An 18,256-nucleotide genomic window follows, 5' to 3' on the forward strand; every position below is an offset into this window, starting at 1 on the left:
TTCTTCCTAATAACTGAGCTACACTTCTCGTCTTTCAGTTTGTATCTGATATTCTCTACGACTGAACAGCCACGACTTTCGCAGCCTGTCTGTGTACGGGAAGTTCTTCAGTCTCCTTGAAAACTTCACGGCCCTTTTCTGGACTTGCTCCAACAACTCCACGTCCTTCCTGTAGTGCATGCCAGAGCCGGATGCAGGGTTCCAGGTGGGGGTCTCACCAGAGGGGAGCAAAGGGGCAGAATCCCCCCTCTCGCTCTGCTGCCCACGCTGCTTTGGATTCAGCCCAGATGCAGCTAGCTTTCTGGGCTGAGAGCGCAAGATGCTCTTCGAAATACCGAGATCAATAAATCGGTTTACACGTAGCCAGCGGACACAGCTCCCACCCTGCCCCTACGCTTTTCCGGGGAAGGAGGGCGGTTCCGCTCCCGTCACCGCGGCCTTCCCGGGCCTGGCACAGGGAGCGCGGGCGTGGCGGTGCGCACCGCCCCCGTGTGGGGCGCGGGTGAGCCGCAGCCGCCCCGCGGCGCTGCCCGCGGGAGAGCCCCGGGAACCGGCGGCGCCGCGACTGCGGCCACAGTGCTGCGGCTCGGGAGCGGCGCGGCCGGCAGGAGCCCCCCGGCCGCGGGGCTCGGAGGGCGGGGGCCGCGGGGCCCCTGGGCGTGCCCTGGCGCGTCGGCGGCGGGCGGCGGCGGGGCCCCGCTCCCCGGCCCCGCGGCCCTCGCGGCGCCATGGGGCCGCTGCTGTGGCTGCTGCTGGTGCCGCTGGGCGCGGGCTCCACGGCGTACGAGGTGTACGTGGATGCCCGGCGAGCCGAGCGGCCCCTGCAGCACTTTTGGAGGAGCACTGGCTTCTGGTAAGAGCGCGCCGCCCGGCTTCGGGCCCCAGCCCCGAGCCGCTGGGCAGAGGCCCCTCGGCCCGGCCGCATCCCGCCCTCTCGGTCCCCAGGGCGTGCGGACGCTGCCTTCCAGGAGGAAACGAGGCTCTCCCGGGCTTGCTGCTGTGGGATCAGAGGGCCCTTGCTGCCCCTTATCGCTTATCCTGGTGCTGGACCAGGTCCAGAGTGTAGGGCGGGATGTGGGATGTGGCAGTTAGTGTGAACTGGCCAAAAAATAGGCCTTGTCTCCCCTTCTCTGACTTGCTTACTTGTCCCCTCGAGCATGTAAAGTCCATCTCCTTCCCCAGCACAGTACATGTGTTGATACTCAGAGCTCATTTCCCTTTACTTTTCAGTGTTTCCATTGCCAAGGGCCCCTAAAGGGCCCCAGGAAAAACTTCGGAGAGTTGTAGTACTACCAAACAAAAGACTGATAGTTCTAGGAGTTGGTTCTTCTTGACAGACGTTTTCCAGATGCACCCCCAGATGCAGCCAGTGGGTCAAGTTGACCCAAGTTAGGGGGAAGGCGGTGACCGTGCAGAAATTCCTGTATTCTGGTCGTGCTTAACTTCTCGGAGAAAGTCTGATCTTGCTCAGCTAACTAGGATTGGAACAGCCTTTAAGTTTAGTGAGAGTACCAAAAGCTTCTAGCAGGCGTGAAAGTAAGAGATAGTATATTCCACTGCCGTGCTTGTATTTTACTCTAAAGTGATTATGATCTACTTCATTTAGGCATGCAGTGGGTTAAATAACGCTTATGTGGAAAAGAGTTGCAATGGAGATGGAATGAGTATGTGCTTTGGAAAAAGGACTTTGTGCACTTTTTTTGTATAATGCATAAAGGTTTACTAAAAAAAAACTTAAAAGATTTTTCTTTAGGTTTCCAATGGGGAGGGGAACAGAAGTGGACCTAAAATACATTCTGATAAAGAGAAACGTTTGGGCTTTCAGGATTTTTTCTTCTTTCATTGTTTCTTTTCTTGTTTCTTTTTTTTTTTTGTTTTTGTTTTGTTTTGTTTTAAATTTTTCTTGCAGTATTAGGAAACATTAATGAGAATCTGCCTTTAAAATAGCATGTTTAGCCCATTTAAACTGCAGCCTGTTAAAACACTCATGGTTTTAATTGTGTGAAAAACTTTGGAAAGCTGCAAACATGAAAGACATGTGAAGGAAAGACAGAGTAGCAGTAGCAGAGGCAGAGGCTATCCATGGGTCAGCAGTTACTCTTTTATAATATCTGGCCAATGCTAGTATTTCTGCAAATCCCTTGAAAGCTCATGCAGTGGCACAAGTGAGTTCCAGCTGCTAAAGCTTCTTTTCTGGGCGAGTGCCCAGCTGTGGATCAACAGCTGAGAAAACCTGGGAGCAAGGCTCGAAGTTCTTTTAAATGGGCACTTTGCACTCAGAACAGGAAAGGACAGATGCTGAAAGCACCACTAACAGAACTCACTGTTCTGCCAGCTTTCTTTTGTATTCCATCACAGTTTCTGCAAAATTTCTCTCTTACGGGGTGTGAATTTCAGAATGTTTATTCAACACAGACTAAGCAAAAATAATTGTCTTTGCCACTATTGATTGGAAGCCAGTTTGAATTTCCGAGTAGTAGTAAAGCACTCCATCAGAATCTGATAGTTAATGTTGTCTGTGCTTACTGGAACAATTAAAAAGATCCAAATGGCTGATACATTTTTAGTAAGAATGGAACTGGTAATTTCTCAGTATCACTTGTGTGACTTCAAACTATCTTATGGAGAAGGTTTTTAAGTGCCTTTTATGCTGGTGAGACTGCAGAGAGGGGCTCACGTATACTGGCTGATTTGTAATAAGCATTATAAATGGATGTGGTTTGTGTAAAGAGTTGAACTTTCAGGTAAGTTTGCAGGAGATGGGGTAATAGATCGGCAATATCTCTGTTGTGTCAAGTTCTTGTCCAGGTGGGGTCAGGTGTTTCTTCCTTTGTACACAAACAGTTAGGCAGTAGGAGATTCATTCATCAGTGCCCTTGGTGGCGGGATGATTGTATGGATCAGAGTAGGCAGGGATTACTTAAATAACTCTTCCCAGCAGAGTTACAGTCAGCACAAGTCTGGTAAATATCATGGGAGACAGACTACAACAGGCAAGGTGTAGACTACAACAGTTTTTGACTTAAACAGTTCCTATATAGTGTGTAGTTACAGCACAGGTCATCTCTTGCTGCAGTGTGAAGATACATGGATGTATTTTAACAAGCCTGAGGGAAAGTGTTGTTTTATCCTTCTTGTCATAAAAATGCTTTATCATTCAGAATGTGCACAGTATGAGTAGGCTTGATGAAAGTCCCTAAGGATGCCCAGACCTAGTGAACCATGCAGCATTCTGAGTTGCTGATTTGTGAAGGGTGGGGCTGAGATCTCCATCTTGCAGTATTTATCTGTGGAGATTGGAATAACAGATATTTGCCACAGTGTAATGTTAATTTCAGTGGAATAAGTAGATATCAAAGTCAAGTTGATATGATTGTTGCTGTATAGCCCTGAGCCTGTTAAACTGCTTGCAGAATGAAACATAGAAGCCTCAAGCTGCACACTCCTGTGCTTTCTAGTGCTTAAGGGTTAGCTGAACATGGCTGAAGAATATGAAGGCTCTGAGCGTCTAATTCTGCTTCAAAGAAGTGTAGTAGCATCCACAGCAGAGAAGGAATTGATGTCATTGCATGGGCTTCATCAAGAAGGTCAAGCCCATATTTTTCTTGCATCAGACATCAGCCTGTCTGACTTCCACTGTAAAGCCCTAAAGACAGTGAGCTCCTTTATGGTTGGTTCCTCAGAGACAAGGCAACTGTTACTGTATGGTTTCCTCTGGCCATGTTGCCTGAGATCACTGTCTGTGCAGCCGTGACTGCTGGTGGTTTTCTTTTCAGCATGGCGCTGAGATGCACCCAGGTTGTATTCTTTGCCAAACAATGTGTATAGCCAGTTGGCCCCAAATGACCTGCAACTCCGTTTTGCTTTCGTCTCATGTTAGGCAGTGCTCCTCATGCCATGTAGGAACATGGAGGTGGTGTAGGGATGTAGCATAGGAATCTTTGCATGCCCAATGGAGCTGCTATTTAATATTTCAATGCGCTTCTTTTCTTTTTCTGAAGCCCTCCTTTACCTCATAGCCGTGCTGACCTGTTTGACCTGAGCAACGACCAAGAGCTGAACCTTGCCTACATTTCTTCTGTTCCACATGGTGGCATTGAACAAGTTCGGATCCACTGGTTACTGGAATTAGTTGCTCTTAGGTAAGTATACACCTCAAGTCGAAGTCTAGGAAAATGTGACACATTAAAGGGTCCAACAGGCACTCACTTTGATGTTTATCTTAGCCAAATTGCAAGCTGGGCATATCTTTGCTTCTGTGGAAGTCAGCTAAGTTCCAACAGATGGGAATAATTCTGGAATTTTAAGAAATTAAGAAAGACACAGTTTGTAGAAAACTTGAGAAATTGAGGGATTAGAAAGATGGCTTACTTTTTAGTCCTTTAATATAGGAAGTGTGATACAGTTAAAAAGTCCAGCAAAGGTTGATACAAGCCTAACTTACTGAGAGGTCCAAATGAAAGCTGCCACTAACCCTTCTGCCTATTTTAGAAGTTACTTTTTGCCTCCTGAAGCCGTGTGTGCACTGCATTAATTGACAAGTAGTGAGAATTAAAACAGGCTGGATTTGGGTAATACCAGTTAATACCCTGTCCAAAAGGTTTTATATACAAAATGGCATTTTTAGTTTTAGGGAAGTATATGTCAGACTTTAGGAGAACACTTGGAATTCATTTCAAGTCCCTTTTAACTCAGCTTGAGCAAATTCATATCAAGATGCCTGGTGAGAACAGCTAAATAGCCAGATGCCTAGAGCAGGAGCAATTGGTCTATGAAGAAAGACAAACCATAAAAACCCCATGAAAAATTGTAATAGCTCTTAAAAGTTCTGCCTGGCCCAGACTCTTGCTGAGCTGAGCACATTTACAGTCCACATTATTGTTGCATCTACTGTCCCAGACACAGAAGAATGGGAATTTACTGTTTTGGGGAAGCAACAGGGAAGGAGAGCTCAGATGCTGAAAATGGCATGTGAGCAGAGGAGTAGGGAGTTTCAAAGTGTGCATTAGGAGCAGAATTTTTCTTTCTCAATATTAGAGTGTGCTTGTGTATGTCTGCTTTTTATTAAGGTGGTCATAAGTCCTGCACACAGGTAAGCATTGGATCAGTACCCCAGAGTGGCCTCTGTTTTTTAATTCATCAGTGAACATAGCGGGTAACGGTGCTCCTTGCTCTCTTCTTTCCCTCTTGAAGTTTCCACTAAACACCTTTTCCTGTGTGTGTCTCCCTCTCTCACTGGACTGTGGAATATGTACAATATGTACTCTTGGAGTGAGCCAATGTAAAGGACAACCATCCCTGCTCACTGCTTAAGGAGTCCCTGTCTTAGAGATTTCTTCTGGGAGGTGGATTGAGTCTTTCAGGTTTCTGTAACTAATTCAAGAAAAGAAAATCAATGAGTACCTTTGGAAAGAAAGTAGCCACATCTGCACTTGGAGCTCAGAATCCCTTCTGGCAGGCTCTCTTAGCTATGCCATTGTGTTGAATTGGGTGTTCCACATGACTGAGGGAGAGGAATGCATCTGTCATGGATTCTGCTCAGCCTTTGTGGGGACTGAACCACTGAGCCTTTTAAAAAAAGTAGGATACAATCCTTGACACAATTGAAATTCTAGGACTGTGGAAACATAGCAATCAATCAAGAAGTCCCCAAAAAGGCTTTAGTGTTTCAAAGGTAGGATTCTGCCCTACCAGCATCAATCTTTAGCCCACCTTTGACATGTAGAATCTAGAAACTGCTACTGTTTAGAGCCAAGCTAAAATGTCTCATTTTACAGAAAAATGTTCATTTGTCAAGGACAAGAAGACATGTAAGTTGTGGGACGACAACCAGTGGACTAAATGTCAGTACTTTTGGAGGGGAAAGGGGCATAGAGCCTGTGACAAACATAGGTACTCAAAAAACCAGCAGGAGCAGAAATGCAATTCTGAGCAGAGAAGTTCAGTGCTGATGCCTAATTTTGTGCATGTGTAAATCTTTTTCTGAGCCAGTGATTTCCAGAAGGATGGAAAGAGGCTTTAAGTGCAACCATCTGAGTGCAGAATTGTCTTATGTCATGGGGTTGATGAGTAGAGAACACTCCTTGGAATGTAGATGGGCACTTGACTGAAGAAGAGCCCTTAGGAAAAACAGAGGACCTCTGTGGAACTCTAGCAGATAGAGACTTTGCTTTTCTTCACAGCTGCCACCATCTGTAAAAAAGGTGCCATAAATGTTTCTGCCAAGGAATAGATGTACTTAAATAAAGGACTGCCACCTTCCCCTTCTCACTTCTGTAATGGTCTTTCTCATTATGTTTTTTACTCCCCCAATACCAAGTGCATCCCTTTATTTTAATTTTTTCTAGTACAGCAAGCCCTCCCTCTTCGTATTTGTCTTTATTGGGAGTCAGCCCATTATTTTGTCCCTTGTGAAAGAGTACCACAAGGCAAACTGTTTTCAAATAACTCCTAGTTTTATTTTCCAGCCAGTAGCACACATTTGTCTCTTGGTCTTGGTCTTGTGACACAGGAATATTCATGATTGTGGGGAAATTCAGGATGTCTTTGATGGACTGGACAGTTCCCAGGTTGTTGGTTACCAGTGCCAGTAAATAGAGCTATTTTGACACATTCTGACCATGCTTCACTAGTCAACAAGACAGGACACTTCGAGCTGAAGACTCCGTCTCTTTGCTCAGTTCCAAGGGACACACACACAGTCCACAATAAGAATCCTTTCCCATTTTTATGTAGCAGTACTACAGTCTGTTGGATACATGATATGTAGTAAATCACAAGGCATCACAGTGAACAAAAATACAGTCAACCTACATGAAGCATATAACATTTCTTAAAAGGCATATAACGGTTTTTATTTCAATATTAGTATTAACCTACTTGGAATTACCAGCCTATCCCCAGCTCCTCTCCAAGACATGACAGCTAATTTCTGGTAAATTAGGAGAGAAGAGAATCAGTAGTTTTTGTTAATTTTCAATCTTCATATGTTTAATTTTAGTATAACTCAGTATAGCAAACATAGATGTACCAGAAAAAGGCTTGCTTTTTTTAGTTACCTTTTACATACTCCTTAGAAATAATTCACAGTCTGCCAGAATCCCTACAACATAGCACTGAAGCTGTTTCCATGTTTTGTTTGTCCAACACAGTTGATTGTGAGCCAGCTCTGCCAGTAAAACCAAAACAGGAAATTGTTCTTACAGTTTCTTCTGACCAATAGTTTCTTTCTTCATATATAAATTCTAAAGTTTACCTTTCCTCTTATGTGTAGTGAAGTTTCTTTACTTATGTATCCTTTGGTACCAACTTAAATGTGAAAAAGAGACTTCCCACTCTTACTTTCTTACCCTCTTCATTATTCTCCAGAGACTCTTGCAAGGTTACGCCTTCCACTGGAATTTCTTTTTCTTTTTTTTTTTCATCTTTTAAAATGAGGTTAATCTAGAGTTAAGGGTATATTTGCAATTTTTTTTTGTGTTCTATGTTGGTAGCTGGATCCAGAGAGCTAGAAAAAGTGTAGGTTGGTAGGATGTTTTATTTGAATTCCAATGACAGCTTGTTTTAACGCAGTGTCCTATGAGTGTCTATATTGATACTGTCTGGTAGTAATTCTTATCAACCCATTTGCCCTTTAAGGTCCAAACAGGACGTTAAAAGAGGTATTACCCGATCAAAGAATGGTTACAAACAAGAGCAGGTACTAAGCAGTTTTTTGTCCTTGAGCCCTGCTCACTTCCTTTTAGAACAGAAAGAAGCTAATCATACCAAGTCAGCCATTTAAATAATAATGTGGATTGTTTTGTGACAGGAAAATATTGCTAATGATCAGTCTTTAATCTCACGTCAGATGTTTCTGTCAGGTTTTGCAGCTTTAGCAGTACTAACAGTGTGCAGCTGATAGGCTTCCTACACAATGAGTGTGTGAAAAAGCCAGCATTGAATAACTTGATACTGTGCTAGTCATAGTCCCTGTGAAGATATTTTTGGTCTTTTGGAAGTGCACTGCTTTTCCTCTAAGAAAATACTTGTTTCTGAGAGCCAGGCTCTGGAGCACCTAGAGAACCTCAGTTTGACTGTTCTTTCATTAAGTGACCTAAACAACTGAAATAAGTCATATGATGTCTTGACTTGACTTTTTTTTTAAATGGGATGGCAAAGAAATGGCTTCTCTATATATGGAACCTATTTCTAGAGTCTGTTAGTTTTGAGAGGCACAGCTGTGATAGAATTTCCTTCCATGCTTGGTGGTGTGTGAACCTGACATGAAAAAGGAGAGAGAGTGAGCCCAGCTGTCTTACCTCTTGTGCAGGTAATTATAAACTTGAGTATGAAACAGAATATTCTGCCCGTGCCATGAGCCAGAACACTGCATACTGTCTTACAATCAAAATCCAAAACTATTCTTATTTTTGAAGAGAGAGCATACATATACAACAATACAACTGATGACTAAAGTATAACGAACAACAGTTAATGCAAATTATTATAGAAAGTAACCAGCCTCAGAAAACATGATCTGGTAGACCTCAAATCAAAGATTAATAATATAGGAAAAAAACACCAAGCAAACAAAACCCCCACAATATCTGTAGTATGTACAAACAATGGTGAAAGTTTTTCAACATAAAGGGATACACAAGTTACAAAGCATTGCTCCGTTTACTTGACCCATGTATGTTACTTGTAATACTTCATTAGCATTGCTTCAGAGAAGACCAGCCAGGCAGTTCTGACTGATCCATCAATCCCCTTTAAGAAAACTCACAGATTTACCTTCCCACCCTACCCTTATTGTCTCCTCTTTTTCTTTGAACCCAGGCAGGCATTTGTAGGAAGATAGGGATGTGCTGCATCACAGCTCTGAGGTTTTATGTTTGATGGTCCTTTTGTGTCCCTGAATTATAGTTGCGTCTGCCCACCAGAGGCAACTTATTTTACAGGATGGTACAACTAGCTGGGTAGCTGCCAGTTATAGCCATTCATTTTTCTTAACTCTGTTTATCCTTTTACTAGTTACAAATTTGCACATCGGAGTCATATTTCTTCCAGCATGATTAGGGGTATCACAGCCTTCAGTAACTAATTATGACAGATTTAATCCAGTAGAACAGATGACTTCTGTAACTCCAAAGCCAGCAGTTTTCGAAAATGGTCATTTTGAAAGGAACCTGTGATGGATCATAGTTTCTTCTCCTGTGGCAGATTATGCTGTTAAGTGTGTGTGATCAAGGAGGAGAGATATTCTACATTCCACAATATTTTATGCATTTTATTTTTATGCAAACAGTGGGGACTTGTCTAGGAGTACACCTGGAGTGACTGGAAGGAGTAGGGCCTTGCAAGTCACCATTTAAACAATGATGTATCCAGAATGCTGTATTGATCGCTTTTTGATGAAAGTGGCTTTGCCTTCTTAACACAAACCGGCCATTTAATCACTTGAAGAACAGCACTGAGTAGGCCTTCCACCACAATAGTCCCCTGACATCCATGTTGAGTCACAAAGGATCATGGTAAGATGCAAGTCCATCTCAAACAGCCATTGCCTGGATTTTAAAGTGAAGGTGGTGGTCTAACCTTTCCATGCTTGTCCTGGACTGCGTCCCCAGTGGCTGCCCTTTGTAGCATATGACATAAAGTGGAACTCTTTGGGGGGAATGGCTTTACGCAGCCAACTATGTGTCTGATAGTTGCAAACTACCCCTCTCTGTCTGTCACTTTGTGGCGAATCATCAAGGAGGACACAGGGTTAAACTGGGCAGTCTGCTGGAAGCTTTTGGTCTTTTGCAAACAGCACAGCATTATGTATACTGTAGAACAGCATTTCCTGCATGCATCCAAAATCCTTTCCGAAGTAACCCCCTCTTTTCAGAGAGTCTATCACTGAGGGATTGCAGCAAGCCAGAAGAACAGAAATGTTTAAATTCTTGTAGTCTTTCAGGATTTCCTTCAAAGTATTAACTCCGGTGGTGTCCAAAAATGAGATGGAGGAGCAATCAACAATGAGGGCTTGGAAATCAATTTGCTTAGGAACTAGTTGCAAAGTGGTTTCTCCAATGCCCAGTCCATTAGCAGTTTTGTGATTTCCCTTTTTCAGATGCTGCTTTTCCTTCTTCTCATATTTCTTCCTTCGAGCAGCTTCTAGGTTAGGATCTAAATTGGTCAATCTGTACAGAGACTTTAGGAAGTAGTTTCTATTTGCATAGTAAAGTGGGGCCTCAAAGCGAAATATTTTGACCTTTGGAACAGGAGAGAGATTTTCATATTCTAAGTCATCCTCATAAAAGCTTGTGTCTTGAATCTGACCAAGCAGGGCTGTCCGTGGCCGCTGGGTCCGAACAATGATGCATAACATGGAGAAAACAATGCCAACCAACAGCCCTATTTCTGTGCTGATCAAGGCAGAGGCAGACATGGTAACTACCCAAACAAGTGTGTCCACCTTATTCACACAGTATCTTGCTGGCACATCCCGGAACTTCCTCAGGGCTCCCCGAAGGCTCACAATGATAATACAAGCCAGGACACACTTCTGCAAGGAGTAGAAGAGAGGTGCCAGGAAGAGCAGCACCAGCAAAACCACCATTGCACTAATTACTCCAGAGATTTGAGTTTGGCAGCCTGTAGATGTTTTGACGAGTGTTTTTGCCAAAGCTGCACTGGTTGCAAAAGAGTGGAAGAAGGAAGGAATGATGTTGCAGAACCCCACAGCAAACATTTCCTGATTGGCTCGGATGGTGTAAGCATATTTCTTTGCAAACATTTCGGAAAGGGATACAGTGAAGACAAAGCTGACTATGGCAAGAGGCAAAGCATCTAGAGCAACTCTGAGCATTAAGTTGAACTCTGGTACCGTTGGAGGGATAAATCCTGTTGGAATAGCTCCAGAAACACTGGATGCATACACTTCATTTAACTTACCATAGTGTGACACCAGTGTTGCCACAACAATAACTACCAGCTCTGTGGGAAGAGGAAATTTCAGTTTATGTTTATACCGATCTCCAAGTTCCTTAGCAGTGACCAGCACCACAATACAGATGGCACTTGTGATGACATCACAAATGTTGGCCTGAGAAATGTTCCGGAAAATGTTAATCCAGGTAATAACCAGCATCCCGTGCCCTTGGCTGCGTGGAATTTTTATTCCAATAAGATACTTCACTTGAGCTGTTAAAATGGTTAAGGAAGCACCAGTTGCAAAGCCATCTAGTACGGATTCAGATAGGTACATAGATACAAAACCTAGACGAAAGATCCCCATTAGAACCTGAGGAAACAGAATAAGAAGAAAAAACAAACCATGAGCTGTAACCATTGCTGCAAATAATTAAGTACAGATGGGGGAGAGCTAGCTGGAGGCCAATAGTATTTGGCTATTTCATTCTTGAAACAGGAATTACCCTTTTTTGTTTCCAGTCTGCTTTTAAAATGTGATTCCTTTTACTGTTGTGGAATGCTGCAAACGCAAGAGGTGAATGAGGAGTTTGAGACAGGCTGGTCAATCAAGCATTTGTCTGAAATGACTCCACTGAAGTGGCTTGCCTGATTTTTATTCCCCATGCAAAAGAACAGCGGGTCCAAAATACTTCTGTTATACCAAAGTCAATTTTCCTTTTTTCTGTCTTAAAGCAAATAAAGTTAACATGTATGGCCTTTTCCTTGTAAAAAAAACTTGATTGACAACAAATCAGATCCCCACTTTAGCTTTTTCATTAAACAGCTTTTAATTTTAGCTCTGTGGACAGAAGGGAACATGGAGTGCAGATGGCCCTTGTTGCATGCCTAAGATCAAAGTGTCAGAACAGATCACCAACTCCACGATTCTGTCCTTAACTAGTTGATTCTTCTTAGATGGTTTTGGAAAGTACAACTTCACAAGGGCATTTTTTTGTTCATATATGTGACCTGAAATTTCTTACTACAACCAGAAGATTGCTGGTTCTTTCTGCAATCATATATATATACCGATACATACATACACACACAGAGTTAATTGTGGAGTATGTTCATGATGCTTGTTCTGTGCTCTCTTGATATCCTTGTTGACAAGTGTCAAGGAGTTCAGCACAGCCATTGTCTGAAAAGTGGGTTAGTCAGTGTATTTCTCCTCTTGTTCTTTCTTTGAATTATCTTTTCGGTGCCAGTTTGGTGGAACACAGCACGCCCTACCAAAAAACTGAGCTGCTCATTCTGAACCTGCAGAAGTAGTTGAGTAGGTATACACCTCTATTAAAATATCTAGGGAAAAAGTGATTTCTTCATTTTTAAGTACACAGCTCTCTGGGAATTTCCCGTATCTGTACTGGGCCTCACTATCCCATGAAAGCAACAGGGCCAAGAAGCAGAAGAGTATCAAAATAATGTTGATGGTCTTCCAGAAGACTCTTGTTTTACCTGTGTTTACTAGCAACTAAGAAAACTGCCTCCCTCATGCTGTCTCTGAATTGCCTACCATTAGGCTTCCTGGAGAAAACAGCCCAAGGTACATTTGAATGAACTGATGATGTATCTCATTGAAAGACAGTCAAGCCAAAGCTTAGGTCATGAAAAAAACTTTAGGAAGTTCATACCTTGCCTCTGGGTGTCAGCAACCACTTACCTGATACACTCCAGCCATGAATGTCAAGGCTGTAGCAATGCCAATAGCGTAGCACTCTTTCCCACACTCGGCATTTATCCCCGCAATGGTAAGGTTGAAGGCAGTTGTGTTGGACAGATTATCATTCTGCAGAGAGCCGTCACCTGATGCTGGTGGGGCATCATCATTCAAGTCAAATCCAGCCAAGAGAAGTTCTCGGTCCACAACTTGTCCCACCATTAAGCTTATCAAGCTGAAAATGCCAACTGAGACGTGACGGGATGTGCCCATTAAGAAATAGATGATGTTGGCAAAGAAAGATGTGTAAAGGCTATAAATGGGCTTCAGACCTGCCAGCAGTGAGTATGCAATTGCTTGAGGCACCAAAATTATCCCAATCACTAACCCAGACATAATATCCCCCCAAATGTACTCTTTGCATCGGTACTTGGGAAGCCATCGCAAAACAGGAAAGAAGTCCATAAGAAAGTTCTTCAGCTTCTGTGGTGTGCAGGAGCAGCTCTTTCTCAGCTTAGCTACCATGACTTCTTTCCTGTTAATCTTGACACGAGTCTTTCTTTCCATGAGAAAGCAGGCTGAGGTGTTGTTTTCCATTCTGGTAGCCTCAGGTTGTCTTTCCATTTTCCCAGTGCTTACTTCATCTAATGTGTTCCTGCAAAGTGAAGAAAACCTCTGTCAGGTTGCAATTCGTGAAGGTTTTTTTAACACAGTCACTTAACACTAAAAGTTTGTTGATTTTGCTTTTAAGGAGGCATCATCCCAACAAAAACACTCTCACAGGGCTCCAGTGCCACATAAGGCTAAGAAATAAATATGTCCTTTCTTCCACACATGAAGGAGTATTTTGAATTGAATCCAGTTTGTTCTAATAAAGAAAAATGGGGTTAAATTAGCCATTTTTTGTTATGACAAAGATTTCTATCATCTGTTCTAAATGTTCTATCATAAAGGTCTTTGTGACCAGAAGTAGGACTTGATGGTGTGAAATAAACGTGTGCTAGTGAGGTGGGTCATAGTGTTTCTCTACAGTGAGTACATCTTGTAATCATTGATTAGTAACTCTCATGGGGTATGATCTGTCACTGCAGTTGTTGTTGGTGCAGAAGAGAAAAACATTCCTGGTAGGACCTGTAAAACAAAGTTTTCTGGAGAGCAGAGCAGCAGTTTAGTCTAACACCAAAGATATGTACATAAAGAATTGACAGACTCTTTGTAGCTGCTACATAACATTAACTTGTTGCATGTAGATTTTTTCCGATGTGCAGCTTCTGGTAATAAATGCCTCCTCACAAATACCGCCACATTGGTAACATACGGACCAAGCACCATGACATTACCACATTGGAAGAGTGCTACATGTCATTATTTTCAGGTTTAAACCCATAGTTACCCAACTTTGGTAACTATGCCAGTATGAGATACAACAAATAATTACGTGTACAGCAGAATAAACACAGCAGTGCTACCTATGGTTCTCCTGATTGTTTTCTAGTAATATGTGATGGCTGGGATGATTTGTATTCCCCTGATGGGGGGTTTTGTTGTCTCTTGCCTCAATGGACACAACTGTTTTCACCAATCTTGACTTCTGCATTTTTACTCAATTGTCAAATTAAATTGAAATTAGCTTAGTGCATTGATAAGTAATTTTGGGGCAGGTGGGAACATGGCTAAGAGGCAAAACATGCAAGTGTCCTAACTTACATAGGTAGAAAAATGAACTAGGAACACACAGATGGAAAATGTTAAACAGGCTATGCCAAGTGGCAAATCTTTTCTGGTTAGCAGTAGAGAGAAAGAAGAGACTTCCATGTGAGGATGCCCATGTAAGAGTAGTGGGAAATAAAGAGTGCCTCGTACTGATCTAGATGAAGATAGTATGTCCCAATACAACAGTATGCAGAACTTTGAGGAAAGCAGACCTCTAGGCTCAGCCTCTCCCAGTGTTATTAACAGCCAGGATCTCTGCATCAGAGCTATTTGGTGCCAGAAGTGACATTACCATAGTGTCAAAGCTTGTCTTCACTTAAAAGTGAAAGCTGTTTCTTTCCTCTTTTACTGTTTAGAGACAGACTCTGTACCCATCAGTTTTATAAAACTTGAAGTAAACTTACTGGCACAGTATTCTGTTGGTAAATTTTAGTGGTTTAAACAATTAATACACAGTTTAGATGCTACTGACAGAATTCTCAGTAAATTTAATGGGATTTTTTGCTGTTAACAAGAACATTATGATTTGTTGATGTTAGGTAATAGCCTAAGGTGTAGAATTCTGAATTTAGAAAAAGCATTAATGAGTCCAACTGGAAACATAATAGAAAAGCAAAAGAACAGATTAGCAATTGCCTGTAAGCCTTTGTCTGGAGCAGTCCAAACTGAGACTGGCTTATTAGAAAGTCTTTTGTCTATCCTGCTTAGAAATAGTTTTCAAGATTTTAATAATTATGTTTTGCCATCAGATTGAAAATAATAAGGTGATTATATATCTGTAACTAGAGCAGAAATTTTAAACAAGTTCCCAGGTATTATGATACAGCATAGAGATAAATGATGCAGCATGATTTCCAAGGCTATGCAAAGTTTAACCACAATTCAAAGCAGGATCTTCAGGTATTATAGATAATTTATAACTTGGTAAAAGGCAGAGTAGAGATTCTTGCTAGAAATGTGTGGACTGATTGTCCAAGTTGAAAAGAACCTGCATAGCAGTCTAAACGTATGTTTAAAAATTAGTAGAGTTTTATCCATCCCAATTACATAAACCCATTTTAGCTCCCATTGTATACATTTCTTTGTAAGTTTATTTCCATCATAAGGGAACACTATTTACAATTTAATATAATTATTTATAAAGATCCATGTTCATTCTTTATCAATGCTAAATTTACTTTAGACCCTAATGTACTGCACAGTTATGCTAGCCAAGATCTGCTTTGACAGGAAAATAGGTTGGATCTAGTCTTTGTTAGAATGCAAAGGTGACAGAAAAGATAAATGAAGTTGCAGCACCAGGTGAAGTACTTAAGAGCATATGAATAAAGTTTACCAAATACAGAATGCTAGCAGTTGTAATAAAGACGCTGATTTTTAAAAGGCAAAATCCCAATACTTCCTTCCAGTCTTACCTAAATTAGTTTGGAGAATGACACGCTTGTGCATCAGGACAGCAAGTCCTTATTTAAATGCCACTCACTTCTTACAGCCAAGTGAATTCAGCCAGCCAGGAAATAAGTATTGTGCCCTTGCTTGACATACTTAAAAGCTAGTGGGCAGTTCAATATCCAATGAGTGCTTTTTATAGGCTACATAAAAAAGATTGCATCAGCTTCTGTACACTTGGCTCATATATTTAATTACATAGTTGCTGTCTGCCTTTCTCTAATCTCATACAGTTTACCTGGAAATAATGTGATATTTACAAAAAAACCCCATTACAATTCAGAGGTGTGTATTGTTTGAGCAGCTTCCTGAGGGATAATAGTGATTTTTATTACATAAGATGATTTCAACACAATTTCTTTGGAAATCTATTAAGAGATCTTGTGTTTTAATGATAGTTTATTATTATATATATTAACTATCCTGCTGTACTGGATAATCAGAATAATAGCTTTTTGTAAAAAACAACCAAGCCTCCCCCACCTGTAAAAAAAAAAAAAAAGGTAGGACAGTAAACTATGTCTCTTCTGTTTTCAAGCTGACAGTAAGTTATTTTCTTCAATTTCTTTTTTCTGAAAATAAAGGCATCCTTCCTGTAAGTAGCTGTTTATTCTGTTGTATATGCTTTCAGATTCCGTCTCAAATGAATGCAGTAGCTGTTACGCAGTCAGCTCTCAACCTAGATTGGTATCCAGAAACGGTTAATGTTTAAAGTTTCCTTGTTGCTTTTAGAATGCAGTAAAGCCACACCAAATAAGGTCAGGGGCATTGTTATCAGCAACCCATTTTTCAGCTGTGTAATCCAGTAATTGTCGGGCTATGATACGTATAACTCATTGCTTCACCTGAAGGAAGTGTGATTCCACCACAGATAGGTGCTATACCCTGTACATTTATGCAGCCTAGCGGAGCTTGCAGCTTCCAATGTTCTGGCCCTCCCCAAAGACAGAATGGAGAAGAGGACATCTGTCTGCTGTCGTGCACATGAGCAGACTCCAGCCTTCTGATTCCGGCACTGAGATCCAACACCATTCTTCCAAAGTGGTAATACTTGAGCAGTGTGCAGGAGCCCTAGGGGGGCAGTGAGTGGATTCCTTTACTGGTTCACCAAATGACCCATTTTCATCTTAGTCCACACTAAGAAATGGAAACCCGGTATTCCTCCCTTCCTTCCTCCAGACCTCCAGAGCTCCACAGAACATAATGTTTGCATTTTATTCAAGTCATGATTTGCTGGAAGAGCCATTCTTAACAGGGCTGCACAGATGAAGCAGCACGTAGCATGAAACATGTTAGTTCCTTGCGCTTGACTTCGGTGTTGGAACAATTGTTTAAACAAGTGGAAGCTGATTTGTGTGCATATTCATGTATATGTGCAACATTCATATAATTACAACAGAAAGCAGTCTTGGTTATTTTTAATTGTACTTTATGTTTGGAATCTTCACAGTGAGGTTTTTTCAAGTTTCCCTTGACCATGAGCGAAAAGCAATTGAACAGAGCCTTTTCTGACCCACTCATTCTTTCAGGTTTTAACCTGACTCAATGCATTGACTCAATTTATTTTGTGAAAAATAAAAACAAGAGAAAGAACCATTTAAGCCAAACAAACTGCTAACTTTCCAACTGGCCTTAGTCCCACCTTTATTCCTGTCTTTTCATCATACCTGTGACCTGACAAAATCTCTCTGCAGGGGAAGAAACAATCGTCACAGTATGTTCATGTGGGATTTCTATTTGCAGCTTCTTTGGGAGGCAGTTTCTCCTGCTACATGTATAACCATTCTAAATGGATAAGTTGTTCTTTGTGAAACAGCACAACCCCTAAAAACTTAATTATTTTGCATCCTTTTGCCTCCCCATCTTGGATTGCCTACCAAAAAATCTGAAGCTGTATCTCTATAAAGCTAGGAAGGAGTAGCAACGGTGAGCCTGTCTCCCTGTGCTGAGATACTTTAAATGCTTTATTTGGAACAGAAGTCAGATGGTATCACAGCTCTATATTATAATTGCTCACTTACTGAAATAGTGATTTCAAGTGTAACTTAGGATAGAGCCATTTAAAGAGTTTAAGCCAAGTGATGTTTGTTTTTTCTCCATGTTTGAACTATGAAAAATCCACTAAAAACTAATGTGGTTAGGGTGGGTTTTTAATTTATTTGTTGCATAACTTATTGAAAAACATGAGAGACATCAGTCTAGTTAAACATTTGATTGGAAACACGGGTGTTAAGTTGTTAATGTTCATCTTTCATATCAGAAATCTTTTCTGTCTCATAGAAACCTTTCTTGACTCTAGTGGCTATGATTGCATTACTGTTCTGATTTTGAGCAATGACACGATATTGAAAAAGCTCCTTGGTTGGGCTCATTTATGGTGCATAGATTTAATGTACAGGGATGTGTTATTCTTGCAAACTGGATTTTTTTTTCAGAGGACGGCACCTAGAAACTATGCCCCAGTGCACTTTGACACTTTATGGTGGCATAAAA

The 18,256-nt window shown here is 41.5% G+C and overlaps 2 protein-coding genes across 2 annotated transcripts in view; one reads left to right on the plus strand and one right to left on the minus strand.

The window, feature by feature from the left end:
- Positions 1-648: 648 nt before the first annotated feature.
- IDUA (alpha-L-iduronidase) overlaps positions 649-18,256 on the plus strand; it is a 46,002-nt gene continuing 28,394 nt past the window's right edge. The window contains exons 1-2 of the mRNA XM_064736523.1: positions 649-853; positions 4,002-4,142. Coding sequence (XP_064592593.1) covers positions 729-853; positions 4,002-4,142 — 266 coding nt within the window. The 5' untranslated portion in view covers positions 649-728. The remainder of the gene's footprint in view (positions 854-4,001; positions 4,143-18,256) is intronic.
- Positions 6,447-18,256, minus strand: part of SLC26A1 (solute carrier family 26 member 1) — a 37,394-nt gene continuing 25,584 nt past the window's right edge. The window contains 2 exon segments of the mRNA XM_064736522.1: positions 6,447-11,272; positions 12,605-13,256. Coding sequence (XP_064592592.1) covers positions 9,752-11,272; positions 12,605-13,256 — 2,173 coding nt within the window. The 3' untranslated portion in view covers positions 6,447-9,751.

Source organism: Zonotrichia leucophrys, chromosome Z (assembly GCF_028769735.1).
Source record: "Zonotrichia leucophrys gambelii isolate GWCS_2022_RI chromosome Z, RI_Zleu_2.0, whole genome shotgun sequence".
NCBI classification, from domain to species: domain Eukaryota; kingdom Metazoa; phylum Chordata; class Aves; order Passeriformes; family Passerellidae; genus Zonotrichia; species Zonotrichia leucophrys.